This window comes from Narcine bancroftii, chromosome 1 (assembly GCF_036971445.1).
Source record: "Narcine bancroftii isolate sNarBan1 chromosome 1, sNarBan1.hap1, whole genome shotgun sequence".
Lineage (NCBI taxonomy): Eukaryota > Metazoa > Chordata > Chondrichthyes > Torpediniformes > Narcinidae > Narcine > Narcine bancroftii.
Genome location: NC_091469.1, coordinates 375,148,952 through 375,168,964, shown reverse-complemented (window position 1 = coordinate 375,168,964; position 20,013 = coordinate 375,148,952). Strand labels below are relative to the sequence as shown.

The following is a 20,013-nucleotide window of genomic DNA, read 5'->3' as shown; positions in this document are numbered from 1 at the left end:
ACAGAGCCAGGCTGGCTGTTGCTGCAGTAACTCTGAGTGAGACTTTGGAGGTCGGCGCAGGCTTATATCCCGGAGGGTGATTGACACCTGACCGGGTGGGGCTTGATCCATTCAGGTTGATTGATTGACTGCCAGCCAGGTGTTGTCCTATCCCACTTACATTCCTGCAGGTACAGAGGTTTCCCCCTGCAGTAGGCTGGTGGTGTACCACCACAAAGTTAAATTGTTTTTGGAGCGAGTATTAAAAGTAAGTTTACCGTTTGATCCACTGCTGCAAAACATCACCCCAGTGGATTTCAACACTGGTACCAAAGAGGGCAGTAGGAACAGGCCTCCACGATTACTGCCCAGTGGCATTGACCTTGACCATTATGAGATGCTTCGAGCATCTGGTGATGGAATGCATCAAAGCAAACCTCCCAGTGACACTGGTCGCATTTCAGATCACCTGAAGATAAAACTGTTCCACTTATGATGCTGTAAATGTGTCCCTCTACTCTGTTCTGAGCCATCTGGAGAACAGTGCTTCAAATGTCAGGCTGCTATTTCAGCTCAATGTTTAATATGATCATTCCCCAGAGGCTGGGGGAAAAGTTGTCCTTGCTGGGACTCAAACCCCTCTCTCTAACTGGATTCAGGTCGGCAGCAAAACTTCAAGCACTGTCACGCTGAGCACTGGTGCGCATCAGGGCTATGTGCTCAGTCTGCTCCTGTTCATGCTACTGACCCACACCAGATCCAGCTCCAACAGAGTCATCAAGTTTGCAGATGACATAACTGTAGTTGGCCTCATCAACAACAATGAGTTGCTTTACAGAGGAGTGGAAAATCTTGTGAATTGGTGCAAAAATAATAACCTGAGTCTCATCATGGACTGAACAAATAAAATGACTGTATTCTTCAGGAGGATCAAGGACCTCCATCCTCCTCTATACATTAGAAGCTTAGTGGTGGAGAGAGTAGAGAGCACTAAGTTCCTTGGAATCCACTCAAGTAGTAATCTATCCTGTACATACAACATTTCCTCACTTGACAGGAAGTGAACCAGCAAATGCACTCCTGAGAAGACTGGTGTGGGTGGGGTGGGGGTTAGGAAATGGGGGTAGGGTCACAGCAGCACCGCAATACTGTTTTGAGACCGACTGGAGCTGTTTCAGAGAGGCAACCACCTACAACAGTCATATTAACATAGAAGAGTACATGAGCTCATTGACTGGCCTCATCAGCAAGTGCATTGAGAATGTCACTGAGATCAAATGCTTCACAACCACAGCTATCCAGAAACCATGTTTGGATGTAGAGGTCTGAGCCCTTCTCAGAGCTTGTGATACTGCCTTAAGTTCATGGGATAGGACGGCACTTGGATCACCCAGAGCTGAACTCTTCAGTGCAACCTGGAAGGCAAAGTGAGGGTACGCACAGAAGATCAACATACTGGTGACATGAGGCGCATGTGGCAAAGGATCAAGACTATTATGGATCACAAGTCAACCTTGTGAATTAAGAATAATGAAGCTGCTCTTCCGGACAGACTGAACATTTAAGCATGGTTGATGAGAAGAACAGATTATGTCAAAGAAAGCTTGGTGTCCCCTTGATGAATAGACCCTCTGCATAGCCGAGGTGGGGAGAACTATATCCAGGGTGAACCCACACAAGGTGGGTTCACAGACACCTTCAACACCTCACTGCAGAAGTTCATTGTTCCCACAGGGTTCAAGGCTGCTATCATCATCCTGGTACCCAAGAGGTGTTTAATATAGTCATTCCCTAGAGGCTGGTGGAGAAGCTGTCCTCGCTGGGACTCAACACCTCTTGCTTCAACTGGATCCTGGACCTCCTAATGGAAAGTCCACAGTCTGTCCAGTCGGTAGCAGAATATTGAGCACCATCACGCTGAGCACTGGTGCATCTCAGGGCAGAGTCCTCAGCCTGCTCTTGTTCATGCTACTATCCCACTTCTGCATCACCAGATCCAGCTCCAACAGTAGATGCTTTCAAACTGTATTGTAAAATGGTGTTAACAGGGGAATTTGCTCGGTTAGCGCCCCACTCACAAGGCAGCTTGAAAGGGTTGGACCCAGTCAGCATCATCCAAAGTCAACCAGGTCCTTGCCCCACCTGAGAGGTAGTCAGGAAAACCAGTTAAACTTACTCAGGACATGTCAACCGGCGGCTTGAACAGCAAAATGACCGATCCGGTTACTCCTGTGATGACAGGAGATGCTGGGGTCACAGGGAAATCCCGGTTGAAATGTTTGCGGTGATCGAGGGAGAGAGGGGTCGCTGACAGGGCCGGGGGGGTGGGGGGGGGGCGGGCGGTGAGAGGTTACTGTCACAAGGGGGAGAGATGGGGCCACAATCGGAGGAAATGAGGTCATTGTCATGGGGGGGGTGGAGAGGAGAGGGGTCAGCTGCTGAGGGAGGAGAAGGGTCGGCTGCTGCGGGGGGAGGGGAAGAGGGTTCGGCTGCTGTGATGGGTGGGAAGAGGGGGCAGCTGCCCCGAGGAGAGGGGCTGGCTTCTGCGGTGGGGGGGGGGGGGGGATGGGGTGGAGTGGGGGTGGGGAGAGAGGGGAGGGGAGGGCAGGGGTCGGCTGCCCCGAGGAGAGGGGCTGGCTGCCATGTGGGGGGGGGGGGTGGTGGTGAGGAGTCAGCTGCCATGGGGGAGAGGGGTCAGCTGCCATGGGGGAGAGGGGTCAGCTGCCCCGAGGAGAGGGGTCGGCTGCCCCGAGGAGAGGGGTCGGCTGCCCCGAGGAGAGGGGTCGGCTGTGCTGCGGTCGCGAGAGGAGAGGGGTTGGCTGCTACAGTGGGGGGGGGGGGGGGGGAGGAGGAGGGGGAGAGGGTCAGCTGCCATGGGTGGGGAGGAGAGGGAAAGGAGTTGGCTGCTTCAGGGGAGGAGAGAAATAGAGGTCGGCTGCCACGGTAGTGAGAGGGGTCAGCTGCCGCGGTTGGGGGGGGGTTCGGCTGCCAAGGTGGGAGGGAGAGGGGCAGAGGGAGAGGGGTCGGCTGCCGCAGGAGAGAGCGGAGAGGGGTCAGCTGCCAGAGGGGAGAGAGGAGAGGGGTTATCTGCCACAGGTTGGGGGGAGCGCGATTGATGGTGGAAGGGAGACTGACAGCTGATGGGGGAGACTAGTTTGTGTGACACATCACTTACCACATCGCCGGGTTGGTGATTTACTAGGGCTATCACCCCTTCAGCTTAAAAGGTGCAGGAGGCACCTTTGCCCCACTAATCACAGCTGGTTTCCAGGAGGGCTACCTGGGTGCTGCAGTTTAAAAGCACCTAATGTTATCAAGTTTGCAGTTGACATAACAGTAGTTGGCCTCATCAGCAAGATCGCACTACAGACAAGAGGTGGAAAATCATGTGAAATGGTGCGAGAATAACTATCTGAGTCTCAATGAGAATCAGGAATAACCACCCTCCACGACACATCAACAGCTCTGTAGTAGAGTGAAGAGCACCAAGTTCCTTGGAGTTCACTTAACTAGTGACTTTTCATGGACACTCAGGAAGGTGGAACTGCGACTGTACTTCCCAAGAATACTGAAGCAGGCAAGGCTACCGGCCACCATTACATCAGCCTTCTATATGAGCTCTATTGAGTGTGTCCTGGCTGGCTGGTCACAGTGTGGTAGGGTTGCTGCAGAGAACTGGATCAGAGGTCAATCCACAGGACCATAAGTGTGACAGAAAGAATCACCGGAGTCTCACTCCTCCCATTGACGTGATCTACCGAGATCATTGAAGGGGGCATGCAAAATCTTTGAGGACCCATTCCTCACTGCACAAAGCATCTTTCAGCTGCTCTCGTCAGGGAAGAGATACAGGAATATCAGAACTTAAGAAAACAAAATTGCCATCTGCCTGCCATAAGGCAGACAAAGAGTTGTCATTAGTGTTGCCTTGTACCCTTTCCAGTAAAAGAGAAAGAGGAGGAAAAGAGTGTCCATTCAGAGTCACTGAACATCCGTGGATTCACCTCCAGTGCTCCCACCATCTCTGCAGCAGCACAGACTCCTGCTGGATTCATTGGTAACTGAAGCTCCAGATCCAAATCTCCAGGATCAGGAAGCCTTCAGCAGCCTGAAGCCCTCTAGGAGTCCTTCTTGCCCTGAGCACCCTCTTGGGTCCTAGTTCTGATAACTGGTTCCCAGCAGCCCACAGCCTGTGCAAGTCCCCTGAATGCAAGTTGCCCGCAGCCTGTGTGGGTCCCTCAGCCGCTGAGCCCCTCACTGCCCAGCATTCTGTAGGGTCAACTCATCTGCTTCTCCTTCTCTATGGGGGGGGGGGGGGGGGAGGTTTTTTCTCCCTGTTTCTGGTGCCCTATGCCAATCCACTGTTTACTTGGAATCTGTAACACCTTGTGGCTGCTGCCAAGCACAAGCACCACAATCTTGGTCACAGACCCCACAGCTGCAGAATTTTAAAATAAAACACAGTTGGCTCCTTGAATAGGCAGTCAGCAATAGGATAGGGTGGTTGAAACTTTTAGAGCTGAACTGTTCTGGATCCACACTGGGGCAGTGGTACCTTTACAGCTGTCTGGCAACACTGCCACTCCCCACTCATTTGTGTGCTCCATCTATTTACACAAGTCCCGTTTAATGTAGCCTTCTTTCTGTCATTGATTTAAGTGTCTCATCCAGATTTTTCTTAAATGGTGTAGAGTACCTGTTTCCAGCAGCCACTCAAGCATTCCCTTTCCCATATGGATACAGCTGAATCTAGTCTAGCATCCTGCTTGTCAATGCATTCCAGTGGCCAACTGCCTCAAAATATTTAAAAAAAAAATTTTTTGTCTCATTTTTATAAACCTTTAAACTGCCCCATCTGGTTCTCATCTTGAGAAGGGAAGGGAAGGGTAAGGCATAAAGGGGGCCAGTGGGGGCAACAAAGGGGAGTAAGTATGTAGAACAAACTGCCAGAGGAGGTAATAAAACTCTACAGCACAGTACAGGCCCTTTGGACCTCGATGAAAAAGTTAAAACCTTGTGTTTTTGATTTATAGTAAATTTTATGACTATCCCTTTAAGGAAAATTATTGTTTGTAGTGTTACCATAGTTACTATAACATCATATGCCATAATATCCGAGCAGACCGAGAGTTTGTATCTCATTTTTCAAAGAATCATGACGGAGATGTAAACCCCCGAGATATTTTTCTTTCAAAATTCATCTTTATTCATCTTGTATAATCTTATTTTGTTTATTTTTATTTCTGTTTAGAGTTGAATATCATTATATAGTAAATGTTTTGTTACTCATCGTTATGAAAATCTCAATGCGAAGTTATGCAAAATGTTTATGTCTCTTGCTGTTGTTTTTAAGACAATAGTCTATTCATTCCACAAGTCAATTCAATTAACACCTATTTGTGAAATCTCCATAGGCATTCTTCACAATTTCTGCAAAGTTACTGTGGATATGAATTCTTCAGTATTTCAAATAAGATCTGTTTTAAAGTGTGTGTATGTATGTAACCTACTCTACTTTTCCCAATTTATTACCCCCAAAAAATCGTAAATATCTGTCACACCTCCCCTTTAAAGAAATTTTAACTCTTGAGCTAAAATTCAGTAATAAGTAAACTGTCTTTAATATCACTAGAGATAACAATTTACAATATATATAACATGTTATAATAAAGTAAAAATGTTGAGAGCATTTATATGCATGATCAATTTTAACATCTTGACAATCTGCCATAACATTATTCAAACTCCTGATGTGAATAATCTGCAGATTATATTCTTGTAATATTAAATTCCAGTTTAACAATATTCTGTTTTTGTTCTTCATTTTATTCAAAAACACCAGAGGATTGTGGTCAGTAAATATCACAATTGATTCCTGAGAGGTACTAAGGTATACATTAAAATTCTGCAGAGCAAATATGATAGACAACAGTTCTTTTGCAATAGTCAAATAGTTTGTGTGATGAACATTGAATTTTTAAAAAAAATAGGCAACTGGATGGTCAACTTCATTGTTTTTGCAATAAAACTGCACCTGCTACTCCCTCACTAGCATCCACTGCTACAGAAAAAGGTTTATCAAACTCAGGAGATTTTAACACAGGATAATAGCATAGCATCTCCTTTAAATTTTCTAAAGCCATCTGACTTTTTCAATTTTTATTTTTCACACTGTGAACTATATCAACCAAAATACATACAAACATTTCCTTCTTAAATATGCACAGTGGCATTTTCTCCCCTTTTTTCCCCTACCTTCCCTCCCCCCTTCCTACCCCTCTCCAAAACCAATAAACATTTAACATATACAATAAAACCATTAAACAATGTCATCACACAATGAAAAATAAACAATAAAAATGTGTCATCTACTTTTACACACTGGATCAAGTCATTTTGTCTTATCATTTTAGGGGGTGGAGGTCCGAGGCAAGCCCTCTCTGTTCCATGTACAGTTCCCAAATTTGTTCAAATAATGTGACTTACCCCCTCCATAAATCTTCGTCCGCGAAGCCAAGCCAAAGAAAGAATTTTTTAAATTATATGTTATTTTTATTTTTTTCCAATGGAATACCTTTATTCATTTCCATGTACCATTGCTGTATTCTTAGGCTCTCTTCTGATTTCCAAGTTGACATTATACATTTTTTTGCTACAGCTAAGGCTATCATAATAAATCTTTTTTGAGCTTCATCCAGTTTGAGGCCTAATTCCTTACTTCTTATATTACTTAGAAGAAAGATCTCTGGATTTTTTGATATGTTGCTTTTTGTGATTTTATTTAATATCTGATTTAGATCTTCCCAAAACTTTTTCACTTTCTCACATGCCCAAATTGGATGTACTGTTGTTCCCATTTCCTTCTTACAGCGAAAACATCTATCTGATAATGTTGGATCCCATTTTTTAAAACTTTTGGGGTGTAATTTTTAACCTGTGTAACCAATTATACTGTATCATGTGTAACCTTGTGTTTATTATATTCTTCATAGTTGCAGAACACAACTTTTCCCATGTTTCATTTTTTATCTTTATGTTTAAATCCTTTTCCCACTTTTGTTTGGGTTTATAGCTTATTTCATAATTTTCTTTCTCTTGCAGCTTGATGTACATGTTCGTTATAAATCTTTTAATTACCATGTGTCTGTAATCACATATTCATAGCTGCTTCCTTCTGTTAATCTCAGTCTGTTTCCCAATTTATCATTTAAATAGGCTTTCAGATGATGGTATGCAAACATTGTACCATGAGTTATTCCATATTTGTACTTCAATTGTTCAAATGTTAATAAATTATTTCCCCAAAAAACAATTTTCTATTCTTTTAATTCCTTTTCTCTCCCATTCTCTAAAGGTAATGTTATCTAATGTAAAAGGGATTAGCTGATTTTGCAGCAATAATAATTTTGGTATTTGGTAATTTGTTTTTTTCATTTCTAACTGAATCTTCTTCCATATATTGAGTAAATGATGCTATAATGGTGAGCTGTTATATCATACCAGCTTTTCATCCCACTTATAAAGTATGTGTTCCGGTACCTTCTTCCCTATTTTATCTAGCTCTATCTTCGTCCAATCTGGTTTTTCCCTTGCCTGATAAAAATCTGATAAATACCTTAATTGTGCTGCTCTATAATAATTTTTAAAGTTTGGTAAACTGCAAACTACCTTGGTTGTCCCTCGTAGTTAATTTATCTAACGCTATCCTCGGTTTCCCCCCATTCCATAAAAATTTCCTTATTATTCTCTTTAGTTCATTAAAGAATTTCTCTGTTAAAGGAATTGGTAACGATTGAAGTAAGTAATGTATCCTTGGGAACACATTCATTTTAATCCATTTTAATGCAATTTATTCTCCCTATCAATGTTAGCGGTAATTCTTTCCAATGTTCTAAGTCTTCCTGCAATTTCTTTATTAGTGACTGATAATTTAATTTGTACAAGTGGCTTAAATTATTATCTAACCTAATACCTAAGTATCGGATTGCTTGTGTTTGCCATTTAAATGGTGATTCTTTTTTAAATTCTGTATAATCCGCATTACTCATTAGCATCACTTCACTTTTATTTCCATTGAACTTGTGCCTTGATATTTCTCCATACTCCTTCAATTTCTTATGTAGTTCTTTTATTGATATTTCTGGTTCTGTTAAGTATACTATGATGTCATCTGCAAATAAACTGATTTTATACTCCTCCTTTATTTTTTATCCCTTTTATTTTATTTTCTGTTCTCATCAGTTCTGCCAATGGTTCTATTGCTAAGCGAACGGTGAGGGAGATAATGGACATCCCTGCTTAGTTGACCTACTTAATTTAAATTGGTTCGATACATATCCATTTACTGTTACCTTTGCCAATGGTTTAATCCAATTAATATATTTTTCTGGTAGATTGAACCTCTGTAATACTTTTAATAAATAATTCCATTCTACCCTGTCAAAGGCTTTTTCTGTGTCTAAAGCAACAACCACTGTTGGCTTCTTATTTCCTTGAACTGCATGAATTAAGTCAATAAACTTACGGACATTATCCGCTGTTCGTCTTTTCTTAATAAATCCAGTTTGATCTTGTTTTACTATTTTTGGTACACAGTCAGTGAATCTGTTTGCTAATAATTTTGCTATTATCTTATAATCTGACTTTAGAGATATTGATCTTTATGATGCTGGTGTTAGTGGATCCTTCCCCGTCTTTGGTATTACAGTAGGTATTGCTGTCTTACATGAATCTGGCAAGTTTTGTGTTTCTTCTTTCTGGTTCATTACTTCCTGGAGATGAGGAATTAATAACTCTAAATGTTTTATAGAATTCTATTGGGAATCCATCCTCTCCAGGCATATTCTTGTTTGGCAGCTTTTTTTAATATATCCTGTACTTCCGCTATTTCAAATGGTTTTATCAGTTTGTCTTGTTCCTCTTCTTGCAATTTCAGCAGTTCAATTTTAGCTAAAAACTCTTCTATTTTATCATCTTTCCCCTTGTTCTCAGTTTGGGATAATTGTTCATAAAATTCCTTAAAGTTCTCATTAATCTCCATTGGATTATATGTAATTTGTTTGTCCTTTTTCCTTGATGCCAATACAGCTTTTTTAGCTTGTTCTGTTTTAAGTTGCCAGGCTAATACTTTGTGTGTTTTTTCATAGTTCATAATACTTTTGCTTTATTTTCGTTGTTCTTCTCCGCCTTTTACATTTGTAATGTTTCGTATTTTATTTTTTTGTCCGCCAATTCTCTTTTTGTTATATCATTCCTTGTTGCTAGTTCCTTTTCTGTACTTACTATCTCCCTTTCCAACTGTTCTATTTCCCAATTTCATCTTAGTTACATAACTTATTATCTGCCCTCTAATGAAAGCTTTCATTGCATCCCATAATATAAATTTGTCTTTCACTGATTCCGTATTTATTTCAAAGTATGTTTTAATTTGCCGTTCAATAAAATCTCTAAATTCCTGCCTTTTAAGTAGCATGGAATTTAACCTCCATCTATATGTTCTTGGTAGGATGTCCTCCAGTTCTATTGCTAATAACAGAGGTGAATGATCAGATAGCAATCTAGCTTTACATTCAGTTTTCCTAACTCTCCCTTGAATATGGGCTGACAACAAAAACATATCAATCCTTGAGTATGTTTTATGTCTACTCGAATAATATGTATTCCTTCTCTCTTGGGTGCTTCCTCCTCCATATATCCATAAGTTTCATTTCCTGCATTGATTTAACCATAAATTTGGCCACTTTATTCTTTATTGCTAGTCTTTTGTCCAGTTTTATCCAACATTGGATCCAAATAAAGGTTAAAATCCCCTCCTATCAATATATTCCCTTGTGTATCTACAATCTTCAAAATAAAAATCTTGCATAAACTTTTGATCCTCTTCATTGTATTTGATCAATGGAAATAAAAGTGAAGTGATGCCAATGAGTAATGCGGATTATACAAAATTTAAAAAAGAATCACCATTTAAATGGCAAACACAAGCAATCCGATACCTAGGTATTAGGTTAGATAATAATTTAAGCCACTTGTACAAATTAAATTATCAGTCACTAATAAAGAAATTGCAGGAAGACTTAGAACATTGGAAAGAATTACCGCTAACATTGATAGGGAGAGTAAATTGCATTAAAATGAATTAAAATGAATGTGTTCCCAAGGATACATTACTTACTTCAATCGTTACCAATTCCTTTAACAGAGAAATTCTTTAATGAACTAAAGAGAATAATAAGGAAATTTTTATGGAATGGGGGAAACCGAGGATAGCGTTAGATAAATTAACAAAGAGGGACAACCAAGGCATATATATTGAGCAAATTCCAAAATTCTGAATATATCTGACACTTTATCATTACATACCTCCCTGCTGGATCTATTATTTCCTCCTCTATTTTGATTGGTACATTTTTATTAATTAATATAGCTACACCTCTAGCTTTTGAATTATATGCTGCCACTACGTGCCAACCCAGCCTCTCTTTAATTTATTATGTTCCACTTCAGTTAGATGCATTTCCTGCACAAATGCTATGTCTATTTTTTTCTTTTATCAGTAAATTTAATAGCCTCTTCCATTTAATTTGGTTATGTATTCCATAAATATTTATAGTCATATAATTCAACATGGCCATCTCATATCCTGTTTACACCTCATTTCCGCTTCCTCACCACCACTCCCTTTTCCCCATTTTCATCTCTCAGTTTTCCATTTTTAAACTCAATGTATGACAACACATTTAAAACATAAAATACTTCAACAACTCCCCCATCCAATATTCCCTTAGCCCCAAATGCTCCCCTCTCTGGGTTGCCCCATGTCCCTTGCCGGGCAATCACAACTCCCCTCTCCATTTGGATTGCGAACCCGCTTGCAAACGTCAACTGATTTCGCAGTTACGGTTATTCTCTCCCACCCAACCCCATTCTTTTATAAATTCCTTCATATCTGTGCTTTCTTCATCTTTCTTTAGGCCCACTATTTTTATGATGTTTCGCCTACTATAATTTTCCAACATATCAATTTTGTGAGCTAACAACTCTTGCGTCTCTTTAATTTTTTTAATCACTTTCTTCCAATTTTCTTCTTAAGTCATTCACTTCCATTTCTACAACCGTTTCTCGTTCTTCCACATTTTCTAATCTTTTCCCTATTTCTGTCATGACCAGCTCTAATCTATTCACTTTTTCTTCTGTATTTTTCATTTTTCTTTTAATTTCACTAAATTCTAATGTCAACCATTCTTTTAATGCTCTCATTTGTTCTTGTAAAAAAAGCTTTATCTATATTTTGTCCATCTTTTTACCTTCTATTCCTCTGTGCAGATCTTGGTCTTCTTCTTCCTCTTCTTCTGTGTCTGCATCTGTGTTTGTGTCTTCTTCTCTTCCTTGTATCTGAAGCTGTCTGACTCTCTTTAGTCCACACATATTTCTCCCCTTTCTTCAAAAGATTGGTTAAAGGAAGAGCGACCTCAGAAAAATTTCTGCAAAACTTCCTATAATATCCTGCCATTCCTAAAAACCTTCTCGCTGCTTTCTTGCCATTGGGAATAGATGCAACTTTGGCATGACCAACTACATGACCCAAGTATGTTACCGTGGCATTTGCAAATTCACTTTTCGCTAAATTAACAGTTAAGTTTGCTTCGGATAATCTTGCAAACAATTTGTTCGTTTGCCTTAGATGTTCTTCCTATGTGTCACTTTTTGTGATCAAGTCATCAATATAAACATCTGTATGTGTTAACCCTTGGATCACCAAGTTAATCATCCTTTGGAATGCTGTAGGGGCATTTTTCAAGCCAAAAGGTAACACATTATACTCATATAAACCGGATGAAGTTACAAAAGCTAAAATATTCCTTCCTCTATCAGTTAAAGGCACACACCAGTAACACTTCAAATCCAACTTAGTAAGAAGTTTAGTTCTCCCAATTTTATCAATACAATCATATATTCTCGGAATTGGACAAGCATCTGTTTCAGTTACTGAATTAACCTTCCTGTAATCTGTACAGAACCTAACAGTTCCATCTGATTTTTGTACCAGAATACAAGGAAAACTCCAATCTGAGTTTGAAGGTCTAATAATATAATTTCTCAACATATATTCCACCTCCTGATCCATGATTTTACTCTTCTGAATGTTTATTCTGTATGGGTGTTGTTTAATGGGACTTGCTTTCCTGACATCCACATCGTGATAAATCATTGATGTCCTTTTTCGGCACATCAGGGAACAAATTTGTATATTTTAAAATTAATTCTATTAACTGCATCTGTTCTTGTGACTTTTCCAAATTTTCCAAAATTGCTGAGTTAGATAGGTGGTTTCTTTAAGGTTACCCTCTCAAGATTCTGTTTCCATAACCTTATGATCCATTACTTCCTCAACCCTGTCAACCGCTAACACCTCTGATATAAATTGTTCTCCACTATCCTTATCCTCATAATAAGGTTTCAACATATTTATGTGACAAATCTGAGTTTTATTCCTTCTATCTGGAGTGTTAACAACATAATTAACATCATTCAGTTTTGATTTAACTATTTACAGTCCAGAAAATCTAGCTCTCAAAGGATTGTGTTGGAAACAAAATCAAAACTTTACTTCCTGTCTTAAAATTCCTCACTTGAACTTTCCTGTCAAATAAATGCTTCATTTCACCCTGAGCCATTTCTAAATTCTCTTGATCCAAAGTCCACATGTTTTGTACCCTATCCTTAAATATAGAAACATAATCCAGCAAGTCCAACTGCGCATCCTCATTAACCCACTTTTATTAACATCAAAGGTCCTCTAACTTTATGTCCAAACACAATTTCTAAAGGACTGAAACCTAATGACTCCTGCACAGCCTCCCTTGCTGCAAATAACAATAAATGAATACCTTCTTCCCAATGTTTTCCATTCTCCAGACAATAAATTCTCCTCATTTTTTAAAGAATAGAATGAAAGCTTTCCAAAGCTCCAATTTTTAGGATGATATGCAGATGAAGTGATTTGTTTTTATTCCCAACTCAGACATAAAGTTAGATCCTTGATCACTCTGGATCTCTTTAGGTAATCCAAAAACTGTGAAAAATCTTTGCAGAGCCTTTACCACTGTTTTGACTTTAATATTCCTTAATGGTATAGCTTCTGTAAATCTTGATGCTGTACACATAATTGTTAACAAGTACTGATTTCCAAACTTAGTTTTCGGCAAGGGATGTACACAATCCACAATAATCCTAGAGAAAAGTTCCCCAACAACAAGAATAGGTTGTAATAGAGTCACTGGAGGATCCTGATTAGGTTTCCCCTCAACCTGACAAAAATTTACAACATCCTTCCTCAAACCAGGCCAGAAAAAGTGTCTCAAAATTTTATTCATGGTTTTCTTTACACCAAGATGATCACCTAAAAGTGTATTGTGGGCTAAATTTAAAATTTAATTCCGGTAAATTCTAGAAATGATCACCTGATGAATCACCCTCCCCCCCCTCTTAATTAGCAGGAATCTCAAGGTTTCCATTTTCTCATCAACAATTCACCCTTTAAGTAATAACCACAAGCCATTTCTTTAATCTTCTGTTCCGTTACTGCTTTGACTTTTAAGTCAACAAGAGTTGTATCTGCTCTCTGCTGCCGAATTAACTCTTTCCTCTCACTATTGCCCTGCTCTTTCAAAACCATTTCAGAAGCACTGGGCATGTCTCCATCAATTGGATCTTCATCTCTCAATAATTTCTTGGACACCGACCTTGTTACTGCACATGCATGATACATTTCACAATTCTCTTCCACCTTATCCTTCCTAGTCCTACTTGTTAATCTCAGAACTGATCCAACTTTATCATCTGCCAAATCATTCCCTAATAAAAATGAGACCCTCTGCATGGGTAATTTTGAAATTACTCCTACCACAATAGGTCCTTTAACTAACTCTGAATTTAACACTATATTGTGAAGAGATATTGACTCCACCTAACACCTTTAATCAAATCTGTATCGCCTGTATCAGTCCTTTGATCCAGAGACAAAACACCTTGTACCAACAATGATTGTGCAGCACCAGTATCTCTAAAAATTTTAACTGGAACCTGTGATTCTCCCTCCTTTACTGAAACAAAACCCTCTGAAACAAAAGGTTTGGAAACATCCATGACACCCTTATCAGGTTTGAAACATATGCTCTGTTTAAATTCAATTGTTTGAATACATGCTTCTGGTAAAACCTTTTTTCTTTTTCAATACTCGACAATTCGCAATAACATGACCAGGTTTCTTACAAAAATGACATACAAATTCAGAAGTTCTGTCCTTCCCAACCTTAATTTAATCTTTTCTCTTAACACTCTCCAGACTTAATTTCAGGCTTACTATTCTGCTCCATATTAATCCTCTGAACAGGCTTATTAATCTGTTCCACGTTAACTTTCTGAAAATGCCTACCATTCTGAGATGTACCTTTATGAATCAGGGTAAATTTGTCTGCTAATCTAGCTGTTTGTCGTCATGTCCCTACATCTCTCTCAACCAGGTATAATTTAATTTCATTTGGAACACACCTTTTAATTTATCTTATAAAAACATATAGGATTATGAAGGGTATGGATAGGATAGATGTAGGAAGGTTTTTTGAGCTGGCCGGGGAAACTAAAACCAGAGGACACAGTCTCAAGATTCGGGGGAGTAGATTTAGGATGGAGATGAGGAAAAATAGTTTTTCCCAGAGAGTAGTGAATGTTGGGAATTCTCTAACCAGGGAAGTAGTTGAGGCTGCCTCATTAAACATATTTAAAATTCAGTTAGATAAATTTTTACATGATAGAGGAATTAGGGGATATGGGGAGAAGGCAGGTAGGTGGAGTTAGGTCATAAATTATATCAGCCATGATCGTATTGAATGGCAGAGCAAGCTCGATGGGCCATTTTTGGCCTACTCCTGTTCCTACTTCCTATGTTCCTATGTAATTTCCTCAATTAACATCAATTCTCTCAATCTGTCAAAATCATTATTTATTATTTTTGAGGTGCACCAATGGTCAAACTATACAGATTTCTTCAGAGCAAAATCCATATAAGATTGATTCCATGTTCTCATCAAACTCCTAAATTTTTGTTTATATGCTTCTGGAGCCAACTCATAAGCTTTCACTACTGCTTTGTTTAACAGTATCATAATTTGCCACTTGCTGTGCAGTCAAGGTAGAGTATGCAATTTGTGCTTTTCCCTTCAATACACTTTGGAGCATTTCAAGGCCACTTTTCTTTTGGCCATCTAGAGCTCTCAGCAATCTTTACAAAAAGCTGAAAATATGTATCTATTTCCTTCATCAAAAGGAGGAACTAGATTTACCTCTCTAATAGTCAAAAAACTCTCCCCAGGAGTTACCGCCTCAGTTCTCTTACTTTCCTCCCTCTCAATTTTCATCCTCTCTAACTGAAACTGACTTTCCCAATCATATTTTCTTTGTCTTTCAGCTACCTCTAACTCATATTTCCTCCATTTTTCACCTTCCTCTGCCTGATATTTCCTCTGATTTTCACCCTCATCTATTTGTTTTTCAGCTTGGTCTGGGTTATGGAGGGGGTAAAAGTCCACGTCAGCTGCAGGCTCGTTTGTGGCTGACAAGTCCGATGCGGGACAGGCAGACACGGTTGCAGCGGCTGCAGGGGAAAAATGGTTGGTTGGGGTTGGGTTTTTCCTCCTTTGCCTTTTGTCAGTGAGGTGGGCTCTGCGGTCTTCTTCAAAGGAAGTTGCTGCCCGCCAAACTGTGAGGCGCCAAGATGCACGGTTTGAGGCGATATCAGCCCACTGGCAGTGGTCAATGTGGCAGGCACCAAGAGATTTCTCCCACACTCTCTGTTTTTTCTCTTTCTTCTTCCATCCTCAATTTCTCCAATTCCAATTGCAACTCATCAGATCTAGCCTCTGGAAAATTTTCTCAGTCTTTCTCAACAAATTTACCCTCACTTATATAATATTTCACTATCATCCTCTATTTGCATCTTCCTCATCCAATGCTTAATTTCAGTCAGTTTTAATTCCTTAGAAATAACCATCACTCAACCCTGTCAAATGCTTTTTCTGCATCTAATGTAACAAGACATTCAGTAACTTTGGATGGTGGAAAGAAAATTATATTCATTTAATGTCATATTAAAATGGGAGTATCAGTTTTTAATAAATCCTGTTTGGTCGTTCAAGATATTTCTTAAGTGTTGTGGAGTACCTATGTGGAGCACCCACTCAAACATTCCCTTTCCCATTCTGATGCAATCCCCTTAGAAAAGTAACTGTTGAATCTATTTCACCATCCTACTTGGCAATGCATTCCTTATACATATATTTAAAAAAAAGGTTTGTCTCACTTTTGTAAACCTTGAAACTGGCCCCTCTGTTTCTCATCACTTGAGAAGGACAGTGCAGAGCAAGGAGAGGCAAGGCCCACCTATACAAAATGGCCCATTGATCACTACTTTCTGGTGACTATCAGGAAACTGGTTTATAATATGTCCTATCACTCCCCTTTTAATACTTTTTTTTCAATAGGAAGCTATTTCAACCACTTAGGGACTATGCTAGCTCTCAGAGCAGTTACTTACATCCCCATATAATTTTCCATGCAACTCATTCTCCCCACATTTCCATCAAGTCCTCTCTGTACCATTCATCTACACTCAAGGGGAAATGTATAGTGGGTAATTAGCTTACCAGCCTGCATGACTTTGGCATGTGGAATTAAATCAGAGTGCCAGAGGAAATGTAAGTGGCTATAAGGAGAACGTGCACACAGAAAGGTCCAGAGGTTAGGATTGAACTTGTGAATGAATGTGGAATAAGAGGACAAATGTATTGGATTATCATTAGAAAGACAAAGGAAGATTCATTCAGACTGATAAAGCAGAGTACATTTTATCTACTGGAATGGGTGAGTCTGCACTTGGAGTGCTATGTACTGTTCTGGTAATCCACCTATAGGAAGGATATCAATAAATTAGAGGAGGCACAGATTCACCAGATTGAGATTCACTGGGATGTGGCTGAACTTGAGGGTTTGAGCTAAAGATAGAGTTTGGACAGTGTGAGTTATTATTCCCCAGAGTGAAGGAGGTTAATTAACTCACCAACCAGAATATCTTTAGGAAAATCACACAATCAAAGGGAGAACATGCAAACTCCACATAGACAGTATTGGAGATCAGGAATCAACCTTTTTGAATCCTAGATTTTTTGTTTCTTATATCCTAAAATTGTGCCTCATGGTCCTAACCTCCATCTCTGTTTAAAAATATTTCAATATTTACCTTGTAAAAGTTACATTATAATATTGTAATACTACATTTAGAATGTAACATACATAAAATTATTTAACTTTGTCTACCGTAAGGAAGACAGAGTGTCGCCACTTTCTTCAGCGCCCCTCACAGAAATGTGACCTCAGCAAAGAACAAACTTGCGACCCCTGGTTTACATGACCAGTGCAATAACCACTGACCTATCAGAGCCTAAAGTCCTCTCATAACATTTTGCTTCAATGATTTCTACTTCTCTTCCTTCAACATTGCAGTGAATATAGCACACCCATTTCAAACTCTCCAATTAAGGTCACAACCTCAACTCAAGAATCAATCAACTGAATCATCTTTGAACTCGCAATGAACTACTTCCTTGTAGATAAATGGCCAAAACTGGACACATTTCAGGTGTGATCTGTTAGGTCTGCTTTGTTCATGAATGAGTGAGTCAAACACCAGACTGAGTCGAAATCAAGGTTCTTTGTTCTTTATTGCCGGATTGTAACACTTGCAACTAACAGTGTTAGTTGGAGAAGGCGCATTCTGCCGTTATCAGCAAGTGGTGTTTTTTTTATACCTCAGGATACGTACTTAGTAAATTATCATACCATTACATTGTCCAATGAATAAACTGTTGCTATCCTTCTCTGTTAGTCTGCTGCACATCATTCTTGTTAGTGCAAAGCTTATCTTGAGTGTACAAGGTCACATCTGCATTCTGTTACTCCTTAGTACTGGGTGACTCCTTCTCCGGTCCCATCTCATGATGTTTTTACCTTACAGATCTCACCAAAATGCACCAGGCTTCCCTGATAGGTGGTTATCAATTACCTAGAAATTGCACAATATTTTCCTTCCTATTTCCTTCTCTAACTGCACTCTTAGTGCATCAGTTTACTTGCATTGTATTTTCATGAGTGTCTTCAAGTCTGCATGGACACTACAGAAATTAACATGATTACTTTTGGTGAAAGGAAGGTCTGGTAGAAATAAAAGAGCGTGTTCAAAAATTGATGGGCCAAAACTGAAAACATGGTTTCAATTCTATGAAAGATTGGTAACTAGAAGACATTGGTTTATTTATGTAGTGTTACAGAGTTCTGAGTACAAAGTGACAGTTTGCCTTAGAGAGCCAAGATGAAGGTGGTCTGCTGAGAGAATGGGAGACGGACTGACCATGTGCAGAAAATGATCTAAAAATTTCTGGACTTCGATGATAAACCACTACTGGCAGTGCTGTGGAGTGGAAGAAGGGCCAAAACATGAGTCATTGTCTGGAAGACAATTTAGAATGTTGGGATTTCAAAAAGGGATGAACATTCCGAAGGCAGCCAGAAGGATCTGGACTGAGCCATTGTTCCTCTCTCTGCAAGCAACACAAGACAACTTTCAATTTTGTTCTCTCTCTCTCTCTCTCTCTCTCTCTCTCTCTCTCAAAGATCTTTTGGCGTCAGTTTACCAAACAAACTGAATTTTGTTTATGATCTTTGCTTCATTTGAGATCGAAGTTTTTGTGAGTCTTGTGTCTAAATTTTTCTGTGGGCTGGCTGGAAATATAACTTAGACTTTAATTACATGTTATATTTAAGCTGGGGAATTTATTGGTTTTACATTGTTATAGAGATTTGCATAGTAACCAGTGAGCATTGTTATAAAAGGGGGAGATTTTTAATTAAAGTTTGAAGGTGAATTTTTGTTAATAAAGTAATTGTTCATCTTTACCCCTGTGTGATATGCCTTCTTTGTGGTTGCTGGTTTGATCTTGTAACATAATTTGGGGAATTTGTCCAGGATCAAACCAATTTGGATGCTTTAGGGGTGATTGACTTGTGCTTAGTTATCAGTCATCTGAGTTTGACTCAACCTCTAGTTTGAAATTAAAAATAAAGGGTGAGTGTATAAATCACCAGCAGAAAAACCAGCAACTATGAATATTGACCAGTTCATAGCTAACCCTTCAGTAGTTAATTTAAAAATGGCTAAAAAGTCAGAACTGATGGATATAGTTGGCAAGTTAAAACTTCTTACAACAAGAACTGGGATGAAAAAAAAGGAAATTGCCCAAAAGATTGTTAAGCATTATGTAGGAAAGGGGGTATTTGAAGAAGCTGCATTAGAACAGTTTCGAAAGGAGAAAACTTCAGAGCAAGTAAAGTTGGCTTTGAGAAAACTAGAGTTAGAGGAAAAAAGAAGGCAGGAAGAAATGGAGGAGAGAGAGAAAGAATGGAAACATGAGCTAGAACTAGCTAAATTAAAGCTGACCATAATGCAAGGAGAGGGAGAAGCCCAAAACCCATGTGCTGATCAGGAGGAAAGAAAGGTTTCTGGTCAGTAGAGAAGTGAGGTTAGTTCCTCCATTTGAGGAAGCTGAAATAGACCAGTATTTTCAGCATTTTGAGAAAGTAGCTGTAAATTTAAAATGGCCACCAGACCAGTGGTCACTCCTGCTAAAAAGTGTTCTTAAAGGGAAAGCCCAACAGGTGTATTCGTGTCTCATGGAATGACAAACAGCTGCTTCCGATCTTATGAACTATTCCCAGAGGTTTATAGGCAAAAGTTCAGGAGTTTAAACAAAGCAGCAACCCAATCTTACCTGGATTTTGCTTATAGGAAGGTTGTGTGTTTTGATTGCTGGTGTGCCGCAATGAAAGTAGAAAATTACTTTGATTTATTGAGGGAAATCATTTTGATTGAGGAAATTAAAAATTGTGTTCCTGACAATATTCAAGTGTACTTGGCAGAGAAAA

At 39.4% G+C, this 20,013-nt stretch overlaps 2 protein-coding genes across 5 annotated transcripts in view; one reads left to right on the top strand and one right to left on the bottom strand.

Annotated features, from left to right (window-relative positions):
• Positions 1-2,296, bottom strand: part of tbc1d7 (TBC1 domain family, member 7) — a 42,941-nt gene extending 40,645 nt beyond the window's left edge. For all 3 annotated transcript variants that reach the window (XM_069913376.1, XM_069913372.1, XM_069913373.1), the window contains exon 1: positions 2,156-2,296. The gene's annotated coding sequence lies outside the window, so the exon portion shown is untranslated. The remainder of the gene's footprint in view (positions 1-2,155) is intronic.
• elovl2 (ELOVL fatty acid elongase 2) overlaps positions 1-20,013 on the top strand; it is a 137,431-nt gene that overhangs the window by 9,502 nt on the left and 107,916 nt on the right. The window contains exon 1 of one of the 2 annotated variants that reach the window (XM_069913368.1): positions 18,653-18,779. The exons of the other annotated variant lie outside the window; for it this stretch is intronic. Within the exon in view, the coding sequence (XP_069769469.1) occupies positions 18,747-18,779 (33 nt within the window). The 5' untranslated portion in view covers positions 18,653-18,746. Of the gene's footprint in view, positions 1-18,652; positions 18,780-20,013 lie in introns of those variants that run through there. 2 annotated transcript variants of the gene reach the window in all.